Source organism: Epinephelus lanceolatus, chromosome 16, assembly GCF_041903045.1.
Source record: "Epinephelus lanceolatus isolate andai-2023 chromosome 16, ASM4190304v1, whole genome shotgun sequence".
Lineage (NCBI taxonomy): Eukaryota > Metazoa > Chordata > Actinopteri > Perciformes > Serranidae > Epinephelus > Epinephelus lanceolatus.
Window position 1 is genome coordinate 12,418,019 of NC_135749.1, and position 21,870 is coordinate 12,439,888.

General features: G+C 42.5%; 1 protein-coding gene across 25 annotated transcripts in view; it reads right to left on the reverse strand.

Annotated features, from left to right (window-relative positions):
* Positions 1 to 613: 613 nt before the first annotated feature.
* adgrb2 (adhesion G protein-coupled receptor B2) overlaps positions 614 to 21,870 on the reverse strand; it is a 285,233-nt gene continuing 263,976 nt past the window's right edge. For 10 of the 25 annotated variants that reach the window (XM_078175978.1, XM_078175975.1, XM_078175962.1 and 7 more), the window contains 4 exons: positions 19,331 to 19,366; positions 15,795 to 15,908; positions 4,478 to 4,531; positions 614 to 1,145 (listed from right to left, as the gene is read on the reverse strand). In XM_078175978.1, the coding sequence (XP_078032104.1) occupies positions 969 to 1,145; positions 4,478 to 4,531; positions 15,795 to 15,908; positions 19,331 to 19,366 (381 nt within the window). In that variant the 3' untranslated portion in view covers positions 614 to 968. Of the gene's footprint in view, positions 1,146 to 4,477; positions 4,532 to 7,490; positions 7,725 to 15,794; positions 15,909 to 19,330; positions 19,367 to 21,870 lie in introns of those variants that run through there. The other 15 variants (XM_078175974.1, XM_078175973.1, XM_078175970.1 and 12 more) reach the window with 8 other exon arrangements.

Consider the following 21,870-nt stretch of genomic DNA (forward strand, 5'->3'; position numbering starts at 1 on the left):
GTGTGTGTGTCCTAAATCATGTTTTTTGAAAGTTCCACATGGGTTAATTCTTACAGGAAATGAAGAAAAAGAGAAAAAATAATGAAAAAAGGCAGCACAAGCAGAAATCAAACCAGTCTGAAAATAAATCAATTCTCCTTGAACAGTTGTTTCAATCGTATTATTTTTCCATTAAAAGTTTCAAACCATAGAGGAGGACATTTTTTTTTAACTAAACCATAGAAAATACACAAAAAAGGGGGAATACAGTGTTGACACAGAGGATGTGAGAGGAATGGATGGATGGGATTGTTGAACTGGAACCTGAAAAAAGCAGAGCGGATGGCACATATCACTGAGTGGCTCTTCCCCCGTCCCCGATCCATCCAAAATGACGAAATTAAAAAAAAAAAAAAAAAAAAAAAAATTAAATTAAAAAAAGGGAACTGATAGAATGCTTCCGTCATCCATTAGAAGGGAAAAGGAAATAAATGAAAGCAGGGTGCCTAGGGGGGGGCTACCAGTGTGAGAAACCTCAGTGAGATTTTTTTCCGCTTGCTATAAAAAGAACTGAACGGTGCAGAAATATTCTTTTTCTTTTTTCCCCCCCAAATCATCAAACAATTGAAAGAGATTTTCTTTTTTCTCCAGAATAAAATCATGACATTTTTTCTCAGAAATAAGTTTTTCATAGTTTTTTTTAAGTTCATTTAAAAATCTTTCCTCTGTCCCAGACGTGTCAAGCCCCTGTTCTTTCTTTTCAATAGTCTTTGCGAAAATATAGAGTAGAACAGTCTTCTTTCCGTGTCTGTCCACTGCAGCAGTAAACAAATACAGTATGGGATCCGACAGAGCACATTGCAGGAGACGGGGAGCAGTGTGTGTGAGATCTTTGCGAGAAATCATGTACTTATGTATAGCTGTTTCAGAAGTTCGTCTCGGCGTGAGCGCGTGTGTATTCAAGTGAGTGTGTGAATGTGTGCGTGTCTTCACACTTCAGTCTGGAAGTCTCCCTCGGACGAGTCGGGTGTGTTAGCGGAGGAGGAGTCCCAGTTTTTATTGTGCAGCTCCATCCGGTCCTTCTGCTCCCCAGGCACGATGGACAGCTCCGGGGTCATGGTCTTGAAGCTGTCCCAGGAGCTCTGGTCCTCAGGGGTCGACTTGTCCTGATGGAGGAGGAGGACAGGGAGAAGGAACATGTGAGCACAAATAAGCTGCATGTGAAGGCACCACGTGGATGTGGAGAAGAAGTTTCATACAACCTGGGTCTTATTTTGATGGTCTTGAACACCATTTTTAACCATAATAACAATGATGACACTGCTTAAATTGTTGTCTGATAGGGCAAGAAACACGAGAGCCTAGATAAGCCAAACTTATTTGGAAGAGAGAATAAAGACAGACGGCAAAATTATTAACTAAACTTCAACATCCATTTATTTACAGACCAACTACCTGCAAGGCATGAGGGCCAGCCAAAGTGGGGCACCTTCCCAAGGGCCTCAGTGTACTTTCTTCTCCTTGGCCATCCATTGCAACTCAAGTGGTGACAGTTCAGTCAGAGATTTGGATGTGTCATGCTAGTGACGGCTAATGTAACCTCAGGTCGCAAGCCTCAACCAGAGACTGGGAGCAGGCTACAGAGATCTAGTAAGCTCATGTCTTTTTAACTCTACACCGATTTATTCCATTTTCAAACCTGTATTCTTCAGCGGTGACATCGCTTTAGGCACTTCATCAGATTTTGCACAGTTTCTTCTGGATTCACAAAACGCTTCAGAAATGCAGCACCGCTCCACAAGAGCTGTAAACCGAGTTTGATGTGTTCAGTCGGTGGAGTTTCCCTATAAATGTCCCCATACTCATTGGGTGCATGTTCCAAAATAAGTTTGCTTTCAATCAAATTATAACCAGCTGTGGCTGCACATACTAGGGATGGGCATGAGTACTCAAGTTCTTGATTTGGATGTCAATATTTGTTCAACAGACAGAGCAATTGCCATCCATCCTCCCACGTATAAACATGACTTTCATACACATTTTTGAACTTTTAAAATGGGAAAAATCTAATTTCATAGTAGAGCTGCATGCATAGTATTGCTTTGCTCGGTGCCTCTTGGCTTCTACTGCTCTTTGCCATGAGACACCAGGAGACTACTGCTGCTGGGAACAGTTGGTAAGAGTCCGCCTCCACTCACACACACGCAAACACAGTGAAAGGGCTAACTGTTAGCAGTTAGCGGCTAACATTATCAAGTGGTTATTGACAGGTTAAACAACAGAGTTGAGCTGTTTTGGTGTGAGTTTGGTGTTGTATGTTAGCTGCTGCTGCTGCTGTTACGCTGTGCTAACTGAGCAGACACTGAAGTGACTGGAAGGACAGTGGCTCTGAAGACAGTCTTTCAGCGCTGCGTCTAACCTCTGGGGAGCCCTTTTGTGTGAAGTTTGCATGCTCTCCCCATGTCAGCGTGGGTTTACTCCAGGGACTCCGGCTTCCTCCCACAGTCCAAAGACATGCAGGTTAATTGGTGACTCTAAAATGGGCGTAGGTGTGAATGTGAGTGTGAATGGTTGTCTGTCTCTATGTGTCAGCCCTGTGTCTGCCTCTCACCCAGTGTCAGCTGGGGAAGGCTGCAGCCTCCCCGTGACAACAACAGGATAAGCGGTTATACGGAAAAATGAATGAGAGGATAATTGAAGCCTGATGATTCAATAAATATTAAATTGCACTTGTTTCTTGTGTTGGCCAATTTCATTCCCATTCTTATGTTTTTTTGAAAGTACATGAGTACTCTATAATAATTTAATGTGAGAACTTGAATAAAGAAAGTACTTTCAGTGCCCATCCTTGGTATGTAGCAGCTGTCTGTGCAATCATGGATTATTAGAGGCATTTTGGGTGCAGCCACTTTTGGTTTTATCTCCAAATAAAGTGGATTATATTATCCCACTAATCTTTGTTTCCAAAATATCTAATCATCTGACTGCTGTTGTTTCTCGCCATGTTGGACACTGTAGCAATCATTCCCAAATTCAGCAATTACATTTGGTGAGTGCAGTGTTATCGTAACAGTTAGAAATGATGCCAACAGAATAAAATAAGATGCAGGTTGTAATAAGATGAAATTCTCCTTTAAGCTAAGTACCTGGAAACCACTGCCCTGGACAGATTTGGCAAGTTGACAGATTTGGAGATGGATACATTGGAATATGCACTCACAGGAAATAAATTTGATCCCTAACCTTTGCAAATATCAACACACACACCAAGACTAACCACTAAGTGCCATTTCTTTGAAGTGATTTAACCTGACAAGCATTAAAACGCAGGACCATACATACCTGTAGTTCATCTTTCTAGCTTTCTATCATCAAAACCTTATTTTTCTTTTCAGAAATGAGACCTGTCATCCTTTATCATCCACCTCACCCAATCAGTGACTTTTCAGACTGATTAAAGCATCAAACCTTTGAGGCTGGGGTCTGTGATCTCTGCATGTGGTCTGCAAATGTGCCCACCATGCATGTAAAATACATGTTTGGGGATTAGCAAAAAAAAAAAAAATGAAATTAGAGGTAGCATTATGCATCAGATAAGGGGCCATTATTCAAATCAGACTCGTTATCTCAAGGAGATAATGATTTCAAAGATACAAGCTGGTAAAGACACGAGGGAAACGCTGGCCTGGATGACTCTTGGTGGAGCGAAACATACAGAGACAAAAAACACAAGACACACTGCTTGTGGTGCTTTTCACAGACATGATGGACCCAGCTGCAGCAGAGCTTTTTGGACTACATGGAGCTGAATTGTCACATTAAGAAGAGGAATATTCACAGAGCATATCTCGCAGTACAACATATCCTAAAATGAGTGCTCTGTGTGCCTATTTGTGCAGATGTAATCCATTCGAGAGAGCACTTCTACTCTGTCTCTCAGCAACTCAGCGGTCTCCTTTTATTTTGTTTTCTTTTTCCACAATCCCACCTTCCCTTCATCACCCCAACTCTTATTAAGTGCTCGTGTGTAATTCACTTTGAGATATTCGTACCCTCAGTCCCTGTCTATCTCCTCATCAGACACACACACATACACAAAAGTCATTGATCTGCAGTAACACAGCAAACCCTCCCCACCCCCTTGCAGTGTGATGATTGTCGCCAGAGCGCTAGGGGGCAATATCTGCCTGATTATCATTCTCCCTGCGTCACAGCCTGACAGTTGGTAAAATGAATACAAAAGGCATAATCTGGGAGCCAATTTGCATGCTAAATGCTGGCGAAGGAACATTTTGTAATGCAGGAGTGTGGGTAATGCTGCAGTTAAGCCCAACTTTATCCCTGGGAGACTAGGCTAACGCGATTGTGCTGCTACTGCGTGTCTATCCATTCCCTTTCGCCATCTCTGCCTTGCCTCCATTCCCTCCTTGCCCCAAAGCCCCATCTCATCCCTCTCTTTCTCACTCTCTCCCTCTCTGCCAGAAACCCCACTACTTACACTCGACGAGTTCTTTTCACCTCCGGCAGACGAAATGCTCCATCGTTTTTCCCTCTGTGGTGATGAAATGGGAGGGAGAAGACAAGGAAGAAGGGGGGTGGTGATGAGAGAGAGGAAGGGAGAGGAAAAGAAAGAGAGAGAAGAAGGGGAGAGTAAGGGAGGGGGGGATCACAGTCACTGACAACTCTGCCCTGAAACAATAGCATTGTTCCCACACCTTCAGCAGGTGAACAGGCAGTTGTTGCTCTCACACCTTACCCCTTCCCTCTCTCCACATCTCAATCCCCCTCACCAGCTCTCTCACGCGAGACAACAACACGTGTACACGCTCACAACATGCACGCATGAACAGAAACAAGTGATCAAACACGCAATGCGAGCATGGTTATGTGCACATAATCAAACTGTGTTGGAAGAGGCAGTATTTTTAACATCCTAACCTGCCAAAGCTCAGAGGGAACACTGACAAGGCAAGGGCAGAATGACTGAAGGCTTCTACATGCTACGTACAACTAACAGCGACTTCAACTACTATACAGGGGATAAAAGGAAGGACGGCATGTGGGCCTAAGAGTAATTTGATTCTAAAAGCCGTAACAGTGGATCTGCTGTGCAGTGCTAGAGGCTTCGGAGCTCATGTTTTCTAAATAATGTTGAAAGAGTGTAACGAATCTGGTTATTAGTGCACAGAAATGCTATCTACACTATCTGCATTATTGATTTTTTACTGTATGTGTTAACACAACACATAAAATAGTTAAAGCTAGGCTATAAAGTGGACATTGCTGACTCTGTATGTTCCGCCTCTGGCTTGAACACATAAACTTCACTCCCCCCGCTGTACCTCTGCAGTGTTATCTATAGTTTTTTTATGGTCCTGTCTTTTATTATTCAAGCAAACTGCCGCTTATGTTGTCTTGCATCTGTCTGGGTGGGCTGTTGTACAGGTGTTCTCGGTAAACAGGTGTTCTCCTAGTTGGCCGGTCAGAGAGTGAGCTTAGGAGGAGTCCAGCAAAACCAGTACACAAACCACAGAGAGGTCCTGCAGTGTTTGGTGAAGCTGTCCTCTTGTGATGACTGGCCAGCAGCTCTAAACAGTGTGTGTGTCATGAGATGTTTGGTTTGGGTGGGGGGGGGGGGGGGGGGGGGGGGGTCACGTCATCTGTACTCTCTAAATCCCAGTCTGCCTTGAGTCTGGGCACAAATTGATTCCCCTCAGTGGGTCCAATGACTTGGCAAATATTGGCTGTATTGACTGAAGGTTTTTTTTTTTTCCCCACTACGAGTATTCCAGGTTGTTGTTAAAAAAAAAAAAGCTTTTCCGATACACAATTGCATGCTCATGTTTACGGTGTTATTTTTTCTTTATGTCTTTAAAAAGCAGCAGACGGAATTGCACATCATTCTTTCAAGGAGAGCTGTCTGTGTGAGTGTGTCGAAATAAGTGTGTGTGTAGTGAAAGACACAAAGACATTTCTGGGCCTCAGCGTATTGCCGTTGGGGTGTCTTGATTTACTGCCATGTGTGATGTGCTCATTAGCTAGCTTAGCCTACATGTATAGAAACGTTTGAAATGGGTTTAATTCTTCAAGTTGACATATTGTCTGCTGCATCCGTGGTGGAGTGTGAGTGCACAAGTACTGTACTACAAATTAGGGGACTTGTACTTAGAACTGATAACTTTACTCTGACATTATATTTCTCTCACAGGTCTAGTTTATTGTTACTTTACAGATTAAGTAGGCTCTATACGATATTCAGAGCGTATCTACGATTCAGAGACTGTCAACACACAGTTATTAACATGGAAGTGACTGAGCTAGCAGCTAGCAGCTAATGGTGCAAACAGCATAGCTAGTGCTAACAATGGCCACAGTTCAATGGCAACTTCCACACCGTCGCCATCCTGATCAGCACTAAACGCTGTGGGAGCGCATTGCAGAGCGGTGGTGATTAGCTAACTGGTGGAATACACACAGGATTTGCATGCTATACTAAAACACATGGCTAGACAGTCTACCAAAACAAAGGACTGAGAAGCTCTGATTACACACACAGGAAGTGTGATTATATTCTCTGTTCTGGAGGCCATTACTCCACCTTATCTTTACACAGCAAATAGTTGTTGAGCTATAGTAATGTTCTGAATATAATATAGAGCCCTTTTAAGATTTTACATACCAATTATATACTCTGTTTATACAATATGATGCATTGTTAAAATTGTAACTGATGAAAACAGATGTGGAAATTAAATTAAACTAGTTCATTCAACAATTGTTTCTTTCTCTCTGCTCTCCTTGTCATATTTTTTATTTCATTGTCTCGATTTTATTTGCTCTCCCCTGTCATGTCCAAAAACATATGCAGCGTTTGTAAATTTTTATACAGCACGTAACAAGCCTCTAAAAAAAAGCCAAAGAAGTCAGGGTTGGCCCGACTGGCTGGACATTATCAGCCATCTGTTACAGGCTAAATTTATGGCTGACACTTTTTTCCTGGTCAGTTTCAATTACTACAGCGAGTGTCTTTGTATTTCTGCCTTTTCAGCATTCGGAGCACAAACATGAATCAAACAGTTAACCTCTTAAAGCACCATTTGTGCACCATCATTGTTTGTAATGGATTTGGCATGATGGGTTTGAATTCACTGATACTGTCCCTGGACAATGTCAACCATTTGAACAACTCACTACAGTGCTCCATTGTGGCTTTTAAAGAGAAATCGTGGGGGTACAGTTAAGTACTTGCCATTATAGTTTTGCAGGCACAGCAGGGGCAAATGGAGCTAATGTGGCCATAAGCACCAACCGAAATACAATGTCCATCACTGGTTTAAAGTTTGACAGTCCCAAATTGGATATTTTTGCTTAATCGCCCAACACTTGATGTTTCAAGCATGCTACGCGACTTTCTGAGAGGAAAATGCTACAAGTATGACACAGCTAAGTGAAGGGGAGTTTGTAGGGATTGTACATACTAGAAAAATATGCTACTGCACAAACATCTAAAGCTGTGAAGAGAATCCTCCGCTACAGTGTTGGTGGATGAGGCCCACTCTCTGCCACTCACAGTCCCCCTCATTTGGACCATGGAATGGAAATTGTGTCTGGATGTGGGTGAGCAATGCGGCAAGCTGTCATTGGGAGATGATGGGGGCGGACAGGTGGTTGTGGGTAAGTGGGTTAACTTTACCTTTGTTGACTTGGATGCCCATGGTTCTGCTGACTGTCTGGCAACATTCAAACTGGGACATGACAACAAGCATGCAACACAAGGCCCAGTCAGGAAACAAAGGACGTACAACAAGAAACAACAACAAGCAAAAAAAAGAAAAAAAACCCAGAAATCAATAAAATGTGGCAGTAAGGCAAAAAAACAAACAAAAAAGACATACACTGAGTGTGAGGCTCAATGAAACAAACTTAAATCACATTTATACACGAGGAGAATGAAAGCAACATCAAACAATGTAAGAGCAAACTGAGTGGATACCAGAACATGACTGTGGTGTTGCAGCTGTCAGTGGGACTAGGGACTATTTCAAGGTTTTTATTTGTGTTTATTTCATTATATCATAAAAATTATGATCCAGATTGCCTATTCAGCACCCGCATAATTTATTAGGGGGGCACAAAAATAGACTAACTGGGCATAGCAGTCTTTAGGACCATTTACCCCTTAGTTGGGAAGGAATCTGTGTCACAAATAATAAGGCCCTTCAAAGGAGCCAAATCTGGAGAATGTAGGGCAAATAAATTCCATTAGTGTAACACATTGCAAACAAACGAGCAATCAGACACACAGGCCTGGTTCGCTGCTGTCTGGGCCTGTGCAATGCAGCGCAATATAGTGAAAACAGTTCCAGCTAGCGATTCGGCCCCTTTCACCTCCCTTTAATTGGCCCAAGGACACTAAATGAGCTAAATTAGTATTGTGCCTCTTGGTGCACGAAGCCAGTGTTAGGCTTGTTCCGCCTGGGCTAACCGTCCCCTCATTAGGAGCCACTGATAGAGCCAGTGTGCTAAAGCTACACTCCACCAGTCCTCAGTTTTCATGGGCAATTTGTGTGGAAGGATGAAAACAGTTGATGAGTTTATACTCGGCACGGAGAAGGGGGCAAGGAAATAATTAAAAACAAGCTAATGAGAGGAATTAATTATTCAATTAATGCCTCAAACGTGCCACCGAGGGCTGAGTTTAGAGGGAGAAATGGGAAAACGAGGGAGACGGCAAGAGAGAAAATGTCAAGCCGTGAGGATGAATAGAGGGGAGAATGAGATATGAAGAGGAAGAAGAGGGGAGGACTTGCTTTATTGCTGGGATGTGAAATTGAAGCCCCTTAGCTTAATGCCAGAAAATTGACTATCAAGACCTACAGGGTTTGCAAGTACAGGCAAATTGCCCGCACTGAATCAACAAAAATGGAGTCTTTGTCATTTAAAATTATACATCTTCATTTTACACGAGACGTCCCCAAAGCACACACATTACCTCAGCTACGATTCCCTTCAGTGGCCTAAAAACATGCTGGAATATCAATAACAGCCACTAATGTTAACTGTGGATGCATAAAGGGAGTACCCCAGGTCTCACCTTTCTTTTATGGTGCAGGCTAATGGAAGTACCTCTCTCGGACTATACCCGAATGTATTTCCATGTATAGCCTAATAGAGTAGAATTTCACGCCTACAGCCATTTGGATTGAATTGCAAATACATCTTTCATAATCGAAAAATTCGCTCGCTGTCCCCGCTCTGATCTAGCATGAGCGAAATCACAACAAAGTAGAACACTTGTTTCCTTTGTCTTTCTCTCCATCCCACTGCGTTTCCGCATAACTCCTCACTGTCTATCTAGAGAGGGAAGCCGAGCACGCTTCATTTAATCAAGAACACAGCAGACGACGGGATGGAAATATATCCCATTTGAGAGCTAAAAAATGCATCAGCCAGGCCATTACGCAGTGCAAGCTCTCGTCCTCTCTCACACACACTGTCCATCCCACACACAGAGAGGCAAACACTGCATCACTGGGCACCACATGCAAATTTGTGTTATGACCTTCTGAACCCTGTGGAGAGGATAGAAAACGACGGGCTAACTCCACAGTGACGGAGGCCAAGAAGCTGCTCTAAATCTAAACATTAGCGCACACAGCATTGCTAATACATACTGTGTTACATAAACACTGCATCCGCTCTCTCTCTCAGTAACCCTGCTGACTCCATTTGTCTCCTGTCTCCATTATGAGAGACACAATGAAAATGGACTCCATCCCCCTGCTGGCCATATGGCCCCTGCCTGAGCAGCCACTGCACTTAAAACAGAGTAGGATTTGGATTTGTTTTCATCATTAGCATTAATGTGAAGCCCACTTTCTATCCACTTCAACCGAGTATAATACAAGTGTTACCACTGCAACAGATATCATTCTCTTGAGGGGGGCGGACGACTGTATACCTGCGAAACACTGGAGTCAAGGTCAGTAGCTGTTGTCGTGATGTCAATAAGCGAAAATAATTGCTAACAATCTACAATCGATCAACATTAGCTCGCAGTGACCTCAGTGCCTCGTGTAGCCATGTTTCAGAATGCATAAGAGTCGCTATGCATCTTACTGCATTAAAAATGCACCCAGATGTCTGAAACTGACAAGTGAAATATATGTTTGTGTCACAGTCTGCAGCTGACCTTTGTTAGCGATAGTTTAGAAGTAAGCCATTTTGCAGAGTAGATTTTAAAGGTCATGCATATGTTTTTTCAGAAAAACAACATATGTAACAGAGGGCAATATGTGCATTTATTTTCAGACTACAGGAATAGCTCCGCTAGCCTCAGCAGCCTAATAGAAAAGACAGACAAGGTGATTTTCAACATTGAGGTTAATGGGGAGTCTTATGATATAATGTCTACCTCCCGCTTCTCTCCGGTCACGTCTTTCCCCCTTGTTTCCATCTATTAAGCGTAACACTTGAGTCATCCCTTCACAGCCTCTGGCTATCAGTGCCGTAAATAAAAGGGATTACCAGTTACCAGGTGACATAGAGCTAATAACAGTATGAGTGGGTGGTATGGAGAGACAGAGAAAGACAAGAACAGCAGGAATCAAGAAACTGAAGTATGTGAATTCTATCTGTGATGGTACATGTAAGGCCCAAGACCCCTTAAAGCCCACTGTACTTGAACCGAAAATTGGATAAGATGTGAAAGTAGAAAAAAATAATGTGTTTGGGGGACATTTTCTGATATCCACTCATCTCCTCAACACAGAGATCCTACCTTTCCAGAGAAGTAAAATGGATCAGGTCTGTTCTGACCTGATAAGCCTTTGTGATATTTCTCTCATCAGCCCCCATTCAAAGTGCATCATGTTTGGCCCTTTTTAGTGCCAATGGACTGGTTTATGGACAGAGTATCGTGGTTTATGAGGTGATTATAAATTGGTTTGGATGGCTCATTGTCTTTATGAACTGATTTATCACTTAGTTATGGTGTTTGGGTCTTCAGGTTTAATTCAGGCACTGAAATGGGCACAATGACTGTATGGATTGTCACGCCACACACAGTGGCGCTAGAGGAACGAAAACACAACCAAAAACAACAAAAAAAGAACAACAAAAAAAAAACATTTATGTTTTGGTTTCATCATGGAAGATAAATCCAGTCCTGCATCTGAACACTGTACAAATCCATCTCAATATGAATTTGTACAGGAGTTGATGGAGGAAGGGGAATTAGCATTCATTATATGAATGCAGAAGCACAGGGAGGTACAAGCTGCTGATGCACTGAACTGTTACACCACCACACCACTAGGGGACCATCTACTATTTATGCTCATCAAATACAGTCACTTCACTATGAGACAGCGCTGACGGGAGCAGCTACATGGAGTAAGCTTATAGTTTGACACTGCGTGACTGTGACTGCAAATAATTATAGTCTTGAAATAGACTTTTTGTTGTACTTTAGCTGGTAATGCTAAGCTGAGTATAATGTACAATACTTTAAATTGACTGTTGACCCCAACCCCTTCAGTTACTGTTGCTACGCCTGTCAAGCAGATTTAGCATCAGAATTCTTCGTTGTTCAGAGTTTTGCTGTCAGAAATTTCACCTCAGTGGCAGATTTTATCAGCTGTACCTAGCTAGCTAGCTAATCAAGTGCTAACACTGGCTACACACCAACAGTAACGCTAACATTAGACACACCAAACAGCCTTCAAAGGACTAGTGGCTGACAGAGTCTGACTGTCACGTTCCCTGGGTCTCAGCCGAAAAGGTGCACTCAACACACCACAAAAAGACTACAGCCAACAGCTGACGTATGTTCTGCCCCTGTGTGAGAGGAAATAGCTCTTCACAACAGCAGGTGGCAGTAGTCTGTATGTGTCAATCAAAAAGGGAAACCGAAAGAACGACGGACAGATTCAAGACGCTAGTTAGCCAGTTAGCACATTAACAACCCAACCTGATGTTGAAAGAACAAAGCATATTTATTGTGTGCTTGGGAACAATAACACAAACTATTACAAACTGTTTCTGTTAAAGAGCTCAATGGCTTAAAAAAATCGTACTAAATAAAACAAGTCTGATCTCATGCCCTCTCTCTGTTAGCCTTTGTTTACTTTCCTCACTTGTGTTTCGCTTCTGAGTTAAACTGCCAGTCAGGGTGATATCATTTACCGACGGGCTCTGCCTGCTGCTCACCGACACCCTGACATGGAGTCTGCCAGAAATCGGTCCTAAAAGCTGGATATGAGTTAGCATTTTACCACTTCTGGTTCCCTTGTCTCATAATCAATATGTTTTTTGAATGGGTTTTTGGTAAGATGCCTGAAATAAGGTCTGTAGTTAACAAAAGCTTAAGAGACTTTCATGTTTTATTCTCTGATGTAAAATGTCAGTAAATAACCCACCCATGAACTTTGAAGCTTCTGCGTGTCCTAAAAAAGGCAGTTGCTAACAAGTGGCTAAATGAGACTACAGAACGTCATCATGCCAAGCTGTGCCGAACATGGCTTTACAGTCTTGTCATGGTGGTGACCATAGTGTAGTTTGTTGATAGCACAATGTTAGCTTTTTAATTCTGGTGATTGCATTTAAGCTTCAGTAATCATGAAAATGTTGTTAATTTATGAAGATTATCTTGATGAACAAAAAGTGTAAGTGTCATAAATGTTTGTTTGGCACAGAGCTTATTTTCAGCAATAATCTAAAATCCAATGGAAAAATCCCACAGGCTTTTTGACCAGGGAACCAGTGCGATGCTCACTTCCATGTCAGCCTGCAGAAAAATGTCATCCCTGGTGGACTCCACTGACCAAAGGCTGACTGTTGTCTTGGTGTGTCAGGGCCCTTAGCTCTATCTGAGGTAGTCCTGGCCTGGGTCAGTGGCTTGTAAAATATTCCAAATCCAACTGCTAATGTTAGCCTTAACCCTCATACTGCTTCAAGTACTAGCCTCCATACTGTGGCAAAATACTACAAAAAATACTTGGGGGAGAGGTTTAGGGAACAGTCAATTCCATGTGAGATGTACATTTTTACAGCTTGTAAACACAGATACAGCACATACAGTGGCAAACTCTGACACATACAGTGACATGTAGCGCATCAACTCATCGGCCTTAAGAGTGAGTTAGAGGGGCTCTACTGCACGAGGTTTATGTGGGGTTTAGTGTCTTACGTTGACTTTCTTTGTAAACGAGGGACGCTCTGCGCACTAGTGATGGCTCTGTGTTGTGCCTCGGTGGTGGGGGAGGGGGGACCTGTGATGGACGAACACCGGCGACGGTGGTTAGAAGGGATTAAAAGTTGTTTAGGATTCTGGTTAAAATACTGTTTAGGCACTTTAAAGGAGAGAGAGGCCTGTAAAAGTCAGGGGGGTTAATGAGTTTTTGAGGCATCATTGCCTGAGGTAGATGACTCATTATTAAACAGGTAACGGGGAGAGAGGGTTTTCATTCTGCTAGTTTTGCCTGGAACTTGCTTGTCTCCCTCATCATTAAAAGGTGAGATGCTCAATAGTGCAAGTCCTTAAGTGACTAAGTCAATTGGCCATACGAAGTTAGGGGTGAGTATCAGCTTCCACAGTACTTTGGGTGTCCATCCGTGGGAAGATATCCTTGTGAAATGCAATTATGTTTGCTATTAAATCACAGCACTCATGTAGTATATGTGGAAATCACGGTCAGTGTCTGTTATATGGCACAGAAAGGAGGTTATTAAAGTTATTATGAAACAATTAGATCATTACTCATGCAGTAATTGTCTCCTAAACACAGTTTATGTGCTTCAAACATGAGCAGTGCAACACACTGGACTCAAACATAGAACAGATAAACACACAAACAACAAAAATAAAAGGAACAAGAGGACACAGACACACTCATGCATACAACCACGCACAGAGGCATGCAGCCACACAAGTAGGCACTCTGATATGAAAGTGTGCGGACACGCACACCCACACACACACCCTTCTCATCTCCATAATTACTGTATAGTCAGCATGTCTGTGTCTGGGGGTGACTCTCAAAGTGAGATGTTGACAACAGCAGAGCTGAACTCAAGCTGGGTCTTGTCAAAGGCCTGACACTGATAGCATTATCCGTGTAATTATTCATAGTTAAGTGAACTGCCTACTTACTTTTAACATAATGGATTTGGATGAGTAAGCCATATCTATGCTGCCCTTTCATTTCATAACTTATATGACGTCATTAACCCAGAGGAAATATGCGTTCCAATTTGTCTTAATTAGCTTAAATACAGCCTATCTATTATTTGTGGCTGGGCTTTCATTTCTTTTACGTTTGGGCATAATCTCAAAGCACACCTGCGCTCCCTCAGAGGCACATTAGCATTCTGCAGTGCAACTGTTAAGAACCACACACTTCTAATATATGGCTCATGCCTTTCCAAGCAGCCTGCCATTTTTCTTCTCTTCCATAAAATATTTGCTTGGCATTAATGAATGGGGAGTCAGCCAACGCCTCTGAAAATCTTGATCAAGACGTTGAGCAAATGAGGAGTGAAGGAAAAGGCCTCTGGTTTGGCATTGGGAAATGGCAGCGTGTTTGCGTGTGTGTGTGTGTGTGTGTGTACAGTATGTGTGTGGCTACATGGCATTGGGAATATGAGAGATGTCAGGCTGGTCTCTGTTCCTCTACTGGCGGTGTAAATTAGATGTGAACCAGCATGGTGCCGATGCCAGGGAAAAGTACACCTATCAAGGTTGGCTAACTCATCACGGCTCTACACACTCAAGCGCCGCGGATGAGGGGAGTGCAGGGATGTGCACATGTGTTTAAATCTTAATGAAACTGGCCCTCTGAAGGTCAGTGCAGAGCAAGCAGGGACTCTTTCGTCTGCTGCTAATGGTGTATTAATGATTCAAAAGATGCCTCTGTGTCTCATGCACACAGGTGCCCACCCAAGCACCCCACTGACGCACACACCCACATAACCACCCACACAGACACATGAAAAAACACAGTACATGGACAATGAATCCAATTAAACAAATGCATTAACCAGAGTGACACAGGCATAGACAAAGCACTTGTGTGTACAGGCACAAATGCGTTTTCAGCAATGCATTATGGTGAGGTGATTTGGTAAGAGTGAGAAATAGTTTCACAGGTCTTAAATTGCAGAACTTGGATTTCATTAACCAGCTATGATTGATTATCCCTGGGCTAACAGCTTATTCGAACAACTGTTTTGACAGGTATTTAATAAGGCACCAACCACAAGTGAGAATGAATTAAGTTCAGGCCAATTACAGCAGGTGTAAAAAGATATTCACAGGAAAAAAGCAGGAGTAAAATGTGCCTTTAAACTTATATTGATGGGGTGGTTATTGCTCGATTTTCCACGGATGTGATAATCAGTACAACAGAGAATTAATCAAATGGGACTGAAAATACATTATTCAATTTACATTCAAGTTCCCTTGTTAGAGTAAACACTGTGTTCACATTTCTAAGAGAGCAATTTGGCTGGAAAAAAGGACACTATAATGAACACAGCAGCTTTCAGAGGTACCTCATGTTGTACTGTGAATTTTTATGACTATAATCGTCTGAAAGCTGCTTTTACAAGATAATGTAAAAAACACTATAGTGCTGATAATATGTAGTCAGTGATGACTACTTTCTGTGAAGCATGCTACTGCAATTTGGATCTGCGCACAAGTCAGCATTTCCTATGAATTATTTAGTGTTAAAGGGGTGGGGTTTAAGTGCGGAAGGGCGTGGAGTTGCATGGGTACAGTGGGTTCCCGTCCTGCGTTTGGGCAATGGTCTTACCTTGAATGTGGACATGGCTGGGTCCCTGCTATACCTGTCTATGGTGTGGAACTTGGACGAGTGGTTGAGCTCATGGTACAGCTCAGAATGTCTTTTGCGAGTGTGCATCACTTTCTGGAAGGGAAGAAAGGAAGGGACAGCAAAAATGAACCAAACAGAAACAAAAACAAAAAAGAAGGGAGGGCAATATAGGGGCAGGCAAGGGAATGGGAATGAGTAGAAGGCTGAGGGACTGCAGAGACGCCAGCCATGAAAAAAGGTTAGAAAGGGACGCCGACAGATCGATCGATTGCTGGCTCATGCTCATACATCATCCACTTCCTCAGTCTTTAAGAATTTGGCAACTGGGAGTGCTGCAGAGGAGTCCTTTAAGTGAAAATTTGGTAAAAATGACTGACAGAAATGCCATTGTTCCAGACTGGTGCCTGCTAACTGGCGGTCCCGTTAACTCAGGATTCTGTCGAACTCATTAAACGTCTAACAGAATGGCTGGATTTTGACAAAAAACTGCCTTCCCTGTGTTCTGAATATGTCTGTCTGGAAGGCAGCTAAAATCCAGATCTTTAATTCTCTGACAGCAAACTGCATTTGTCAGTGCCACTGCTGTTGTCTGTCTGTGCTAATGGGCAGTGCTGGAGCTGCTCGGCAGTAGCTAATCGTCAAAGCAGCTTGCGAGGTTGAAAGTGACACAGGGGCAAGATGCCAGCACTCACACCCGCACACTCACCGGCCAGGACTGGCGCTTAGCACTGGCTCCAATTACTTCAGAGTGGGCACTCTCATCTCTGCTCAGCTAAGAAGGTGCTACTTGTTCCTTGCGTTTTTACTGCTATGTCTTAAGTTTTCTTTGTTTGAGTCATATGGTTTTTATTAAGTCCCATGAAACATGTGTAACCTGTGACCTTCTATAGATGATTGCCGTAACCTTCAAAATAAAGCACTAATGTACAGGAGAAGTCCAGTGATTTTACACTTAAAGTTCACTTAACTTATTACAAGGAGTATTACTCAGTTGTATGTCTTCTGTGGCTCTGTAAGAGCTTACAAAGTTTGAAAAAAATAACCCTGATGATGTCATCCGGTTATCTCAGCTTGGGCTTGGGATTCAAAATTCATAACAGGAAGACTGTGTGCATCAGATATGCTGTTTGACAGCAGGTGGCATCTAAGAGGGTTTAATGTTGCGTTCCATTTGCACTGGGAAGTCAGAATTTCTGCGTTTTCAGTTGGAAATTTCAACTGGAATGCCCCTGAAGATGGATTTCAAACTTGGAAAGTCAGACGAACCTCACCAACCTCAACCTCAAAATCCAAGATGGCACCTCAGTGCATCAACAGTAACAGTTGTAGTAAAATACTAGCCCCTTTTACACTGCCAGATTTTCGGCGAATGTTGGGCCATTTTGCCGGCAAGCTGCGAGCGTTTAGACACACATAGCCGGTTTGGCGAGTTGATCCGAGGTGCCCAATTTTCCGCCTCGTAGGGTAGTCATATTGGCGGAACCTTTTTGGTTTAAAAAGAACGAGGCGGCCTTCCGCAATGGGAGGGACTGTTGATGACTTGTGGGAGGAGCTGTTGATGACGCCTCACGTGCGACCCACTGGCGGTGGATAAACAAGAAACAGCTGATAGCAGGAATGAGCAGCTAGTAGCAAGAGGGAAACGCAAACCTGTAAAGATGAGCAACTGGGGAGACAAGGAATTGCACGCCCTCCTTGCCCTCGCAAACGAAGAGGCCATTAACCGTCAGATGACGGGAACGGTGAAGGACGGGTCAACTTATGAGAGAATCGCCAAAGGACTGACCAGCCGCGGCTTCCCTTGGAGTACATCACTGTTTACGTCACACGCTAGAGCTACACGTTTTGTTACTTGCTCACGCCCCCCATTGCCCCGAAAAAGGTGCATTCTGTTTGAACAAAGGTAGGTAGGCGGAATTTTGCTGCACTCCCCGATTTTGTTTTTATACTGCCAATACTGAAAGAAGACTGATTGGGCTTTCCTGCAAATTTGCACAATTCCTATTTAAAAAGGCTACTATTTCTGTCTCTACAAATCAGTCGTACAAGCATTCCTATCCAACTTCCATCTGTGGACGTGTTGCCACAGGCTTTGTATACGCAAAATACGGCATAATGCGTTGTTATCAACTGGTATCTCTTACAATGGTTAACCTAGCTTGAACTGGTATTGTTAACAGCATCTTGGTTGTCCGGCCTGTCGTACTGGAACGCAATCAACTGGGGTGTGACCTTATTTCCAGCTCCAAGCTCCAACTTCCGAGGAAAATGGAACGCATCATAATGAAAGATGCTGCTGAGTTGCATTATGGGAAATTAAGCATTTTTTTTTGTCTTTTGACCCACACTAAAAACTAAAAGTCTGGATATCTCAGCTCCTGCTACACAGGGATTGTGTCTCTTGCAAGTTCCCCAGCTTTAAGTGCAAGACCAAATCAATGGAGTACTCCTTTAAGTTTTTCCCTGCAAGACTATTTTCTAAATTAAGTTTCAAAATGTTTATATTGATACAAGTTATACTACATATATATAATATATATATATATATATATATATATATATATATATATATATATATATATATATATATATGTATATAAAGTAAATGTTTGACAGTCTAAAAGGATGGGCAAACTCAATGAAAAATAAATGGATGAAAATGGGTTTACCTTCCATTAAACCATGGAAGTGAACACTTGGCTATATTAGTGGTTCTTCTATGTCAAGCTTCTCTCTCGAAGGTCAATAGTCAATTGATGAGTTGTGGTAGAGCCAGTCTCCTTGTGTTTAATTCATGCAGCGGCCACAAATGACTCTCCAGTAAATTTGCCAGATAGTCAGCCATAGTCACTGTTAGTAGCTTGTCACCACACATACCCTCTATGTGAAATATATATATCCTCATGGCAGAAGGTGAATGTCCAGTCTTTGCAAACAGTCGAAATGAAACTGAATTCTCGCCAAAAAAAAAGAAAGAAAGAAAGAGAAAGCTGCAATGCAAAGGGAGGTATTTTATAGTCAAGGGATACTCTCTAGAGACTGGAGATTCACAGGACACCCAGGCCACTCTAACACAAACATACTCACACAGTGTCAGACCAGGTCGTTCCAACAGATATAACCAGCCAATTGACTACGGCCACATACGCGTTGACCCATAACTGGATTACTTGAATTCATTCAGACACAAGAAGCACTCTACTTTGCTGTTTCTTCAACCAGGCCCCCACAATGACATGTTTGATTGAATTATATGTCAGTGGGACGTTTTTCTTTGACTTGCCACATAAATTAATTTCTTAAGATTAAGGTTGGGTTTGAGGCCATTGTTGGAGAAACAGCACACTATGTCAGGTAAGTCTGAGACAGTTCATAGTTCTAAATGCAAGGGAGACAGAAGTGCGAAGGGAGGGATTTAGCAATGCTTTTTGCTCCTCTATGCGTTACTCAAGTCTTGGCAGAAGCACAAGAAAGCAGAGACAGGCTGATGACGGGGGGGAGGTCCGAGATCTTACCTCGAAGTCCAGCTCAGAGTACCGTACTCTTTTCCTCTGGAAGAGGAGGGGGGCAGGGGGAGAGAAGAAAGCATCAATGACCAACCCCTCCACCACTAGTGAACTTAAGACCTCTCTATCTCAGTGTATCTGTGGATCTCTCATTGCCATTGTTCAGTTACAAGAGGAAAGCTAATATGCACTGGCTGCCCAACACGATACAGATATTCTTACAAATGTCAAGGCAAAAAGCAAATTATTCAGTCTATTTCAACGTAATGAGATTAGTGAAGTGGAATAACCCAGAATTAGAATGAAACAATAATTTCTCGGCTCACATACTCTCAAATACAATCATTACAACGCCAGCATAAATCATCCCCCTTTGCTATTTTTGGAGATTTTCTTGGAGACTGTCCGATTAAAAGTGCTGTAACAAACATATGAGGAATGGTTCTCCATCCTCTAATCTTGTTTGGGCCCCACCACTCTCCTCTTAAGTGCCTCCGCAGCTACAGCGAGTGGCACACAAGCCGCCAATTTAACAGCTGCAGACATTTCCAACTCATCTGGCCCTGACATTGCATTGCATTACATTCCATCTCTGACTTCCTATTTGGGTCTTGCTGTCTGCCAGATTTGCATTTGGCAGTGAGAGGAGCTGCTCTCTACAGTTAGTTAAAAGCTGTATTCATTCTTTGAAAGGGCAGAGTTGCTGATCTGATGCTGTGGCAGCCAAGGCTTTAAAAGGTAAAGAAATGCAAACAGATAGAGAGGTAAAGTTTCTCTCGGAGATGTCCCGTTCACTTCATGGCTCACAAAACACAATGCAATTACCGCCCTCCTGAGGAGAAATCCTTACCTTAAACACAGATATTCCATGATTGAGTTTGCTTTGAAATATGGTTGACATGCAACATGCATATACATGTACAGTATATCGCATGTTTTGGTGGGGACACACATAGAGCAGTCATTAACTCACACATACAAAATTCATGAGGGATCCTCCTGTGATTTGCTGTTATGATGGCATGATGATCCTGTAGCAACCACAGTCACACAATAGTTTTAAGTCTAAATGTACTCAGTGCAGTGACTCATATGATAACTTGACCTCTATAGCCAACAAGCTGTTGTGAGGAGATACTGATTTATATTCCGATACTTCTTCCACTTATGTCCAGAGTGCGATGATAGAATAATACGCCCTGTGAACCTTTCTGACGCCTTGAGTTTAAATTTACAAGCCGCTAACTAAAAATCAACAGTGAAATGAACACTGTGAGTACATTTGCGTGATCCCTCCATTATGCGTCACCGTGTTTGAATTGGGGGAGTAAAAAACTGCTGTGATTTAATCTTGAGAGGCACGCTCTGATATCCATCTCCAAATCAAGCATATTCAAACAGGGTGAAATTATAGCAGTAAATTACATCCCGCAGGTTTCTCTGCAGATTCTCCTTTTTTTTTGGTATTCATGAGTGCACTCGTAGCTCTTCTGATTTTTTATGAGTTTTAATGACTCGTCCTTAACGTCCTCAGCCCTAAATGAAGCATCTGCACTTTTCGGTGAAAGTGTCGTTTCCATCTCTTTAATCAACCTGAGTAAGTCAGCAAGATGCCATCGGGGGAGGATCCAAAGTGTGTTCTTGCGTGTGTGTGTTTATGTGTCTGCGTTACCGTGTGCTTGTTTTTGTGTGTATGTCAATGCCTGTGTGTGTGTAAAATTAAGGTGGGCTGAAAGACATTCACCAGGGGTATTTCCTCTGATCCTGTCTGTCTCAGTCCATCTGCTGTGCCACCTTGTGCGGTTAGGAGGGGGTATCACACACATTACACACATAATACACATACACACAGTAAACCAAGAAGAAGCTGTCTGTCATTAGGAGAATAACTCATTTCAACGCTCATTGTCTCAGTCAGCAGCAATTAACACTACTCGGCAGAAAATAACAGCAGTTGTCATAGCAGACTTGTTCTGAGGCACACAACTGTGCTATTATCGCAGTGTGTTGGACATTTTGTTACTGTATATCAAAGACAATATGTATTAGACATTGCTTGAATTGTTTGAAGGCCACACTGTGTAATGTATGTAATTATAGAGGCATTAGCTATGCAAGCTGACGTCTCCTCTCACCATATTCTTGTGTAGCTGTAAATATTCATCATAACAAATCATTTAGTGCAGTGTGGAATCTTACATCTTATTTTTCTCAAGGTAAAAATTTAATATCTGTTTAAAATAGTGTCTCCCAATGCAAATACGTTTTTTTCCCCAATAGTTTTTTTTAACTAAGTGATGGTACATTAGATGCAAATGGTGTATTTGCATTTTTCAAATGATTTACACATTATTAGACAGTGTTTAAAATCCTTGCATACACTGAATGTCACATTGAATAAGTGAATGTTTTTCCTCCCCATTGCTGTCTTCCTCTCCTCTTTGTCATTCCACCACTTCACTTATATAACCACACCACCACCACCACCTCCACTACCACATCCACAGCTGTGAACATCAAGTGTGTGCTCAAGTGAAAGAAGAACACAG